The 2,625-nt window shown below is 38.1% G+C and overlaps 1 protein-coding gene across 1 annotated transcript; it reads left to right on the top strand.

Annotated features, from left to right (window-relative positions):
- Positions 1-479: 479 nt before the first annotated feature.
- On the top strand, positions 480-2,137 carry LOC116125774 (berberine bridge enzyme-like 13). The gene has a single exon (XM_031411488.1). It carries the CDS (start codon positions 506-508, stop codon positions 2,087-2,089), a length of 1,584 nt encoding a protein of 527 aa, XP_031267348.1. The 5' UTR covers positions 480-505; the 3' UTR covers positions 2,090-2,137.
- Positions 2,138-2,625: the final 488 nt, after the last annotated feature.

Here is a 2,625-nt window from a genome sequence, read left to right as displayed (position 1 = left end):
ACTCACAGAAACAGAAGCGTTAAAGAAAAAATAATTAAAGACAAATTTTTACAATTTTCAATACTAAACCTTGTGTTACTCTTAGTAAATAATGGTTAAAAAAATTTGAACGATTGCAAAAGACATGAAATTATCATCAATTTGTAAGTATATAGTCGATTTTTTTTAGAAAAACTTTTATGGCGAAGAGATTTTCATAACCTTTGTGTTTATAGATAAGTAATTCGAAATACAAGTTAAAGTGATTGAAGTGTAGATGGAATAAGAGGGAGATGGCAAAATTCTCTTAGTCATAGTCAAAAGTCTAGGACCCAGAAGCAGAATTAACAGGAAATATTAAATTTAATTAAATTAATGGACTAACAATGTAAATATCCGAACGTGACGTTAGGATTAGCTCAAATACACGTTATGATCCTCTCCATAATTCATATATAAATACAACTCAAACTTTCACTCCTTAAACACAAAATACTGAAGCTAGAATTAATTAAACTTAGAGAAAATGAAGTTTCCAATTGTTTCATTACTCATTTTGTTGTCAGCTTCATGGACAATTTCACTTCCAACTCAAGAGAGTTTTTTGCATTGCCTGAATACTAATTCTCAGATTTCTGTTCCTCTCTCAGCCTTTTGCAGCCCAAACAATTCTTCATTTTCCTCAATCCTGCAATCTTCTGCTCAAAATCTCAGGTATTTGGAGCCTTCAAAGCCGAAACCTGAGTTTATCTTCACACCTTTATATGAATCCCATGTCCAGGCAGCTGTTATTTGCTCCAGGGAGCTTGGAATTCACATGAGAGTCCGCAGCGGAGGCCATGACTATGAGGGCCTCTCTTATGTCTCAGAAATAGAAACGCCTTTTATCGTTGTAGACCTCGCGAAGCTTCGATCCATTAGCGTTGATATTCCTGATAACAGCGCCTGGATTCAGGCCGGTGCCACAATTGGTGAAGTCTACTACAGAATTTCAGAGAAAAGCAACACTCATGGCTTTCCTGCCGGTCTTTGTCCAAGTTTAGGCGTCGGGGGGCACATCACTGGAGGGGCTTATGGCTCCATGATGAGAAAATATGGCCTTGGAGCTGACAATGTCATTGATGGTCGAATCATTGATGTTAATGGCAAGATTCTCGACCGCGCAGCCATGGGAGAAGACTTATTTTGGGCCATAAGAGGAGGTGGAGGAGCAAGTTTTGGAGTCATTCTTTCCTGGAAGATAAAACTTGTTCCTGTGCCACCAATTGTAACCGTTTTTACAGTTACAAAGTCCCTGGAAGAAGGTGCCACAAAGACTCTCTACAGATGGCAACAGGTTGCTGATAAGCTTGATGAAAATCTCTTCATTAGAGTTGTCATTCAAGTGGCTTCAAGCACAGTAAAAAAAGGCCAAAGAACTGTCACAACCTCATACAACGCCTTGTTTCTCGGTGGGGCTGACAGACTTCTCCAGGTTATGCAACAGAGTTTTCCTGAATTGGGATTAACTCGAAAGGATTGTATCGAAACGAGCTGGATCAAGTCTGTGCTATACATTGGAGGCTATCCAAGCAACACACCACCAGAAGTTTTGCTTCAGGGGAAGTCTACATTCAAGAACTATTTCAAGGCCAAATCAGACTTTGTCAAACAACCAATTCCTGAAACTGCACTGGAAGGCCTATGGACAAGGCTACTTCAGGAAGATTCTCCATTGATGATATGGAACCCATATGGAGGGATGATGAGCAAAATTTCGGAATCCGAAATCCCATTTCCTCACAGGAAGGGAACCCTTTTCAAAATCCAGTATGTGAGTCTGTGGGAAGATGGAGAAAAAAATGCAGCAAGGCACATGGACTGGATCAGGAAGTTGTACAATTACATGGCTCCTTATGTGTCACAGTTTCCCAGGGAGGCTTATGTGAATTACAGGGATCTTGATTTGGGGATGAACAAGAAAAGTAACACAAGTTTTGTTGAGGCTAGTGCTTGGGGTGCCAAGTATTTTAAAGATAATTTTAACAGATTGGTGAGAGTGAAGACTAAAGTTGATCCTGATAATTTCTTTAGGCATGAGCAGAGCATTCCTCCACTTCCTGTGAAGTAATTCTAGGAAGCACTTCTAGGTTGATTGGCAGTGTAATTCTAAGTAGTTTATTTTGTATTCAATAGTTTTTTATTTTTGTAAACAGAATAAAAATGATAAAATGAATGTGTCATGGCTTGAAATGTTGTTAAGAAGATTATGTAATGCTTTCTCTACCAAGTTTGTTTGTTTCTTCTCTTTCATTAGCAGGAAAAGAAAAAATACAAGTGTGGACAGGTACCATGAATTTAGACTTATTGCTTTCTCTGTCAATCTGAAATGTGAAATTTGTTATCTTAAAAGAGAGGCTTATAATCTTTTCATATAAATCCATCAAAAGCTTTTGATTTCTCCATCCAGGGGACAGAGATATCAGTTAATTCAACAACTTTAGGTTGCAATTACTTTCAAAACAAAAATGAGATTCAAGAGGCCCTCAAATGGATAAAATAGGCTATGAACAGTTGCATTGCCACTCTGTTCCCTTTCTGTTTTTTCATACAAGATCTCACTTGAAACATATAAAGGATCAAGAGGGTCACATTAGAGCCAATCTT

Source organism: Pistacia vera, unplaced genomic scaffold (assembly GCF_008641045.1).
Source record: "Pistacia vera cultivar Batoury unplaced genomic scaffold, PisVer_v2 Contig171, whole genome shotgun sequence".
Taxonomy (NCBI): Eukaryota; Viridiplantae; Streptophyta; class Magnoliopsida; order Sapindales; family Anacardiaceae; genus Pistacia; species Pistacia vera.
Note: the sequence above shows the minus strand (reverse complement) of the source record. Positions and strands in the feature narration are given on the sequence as shown.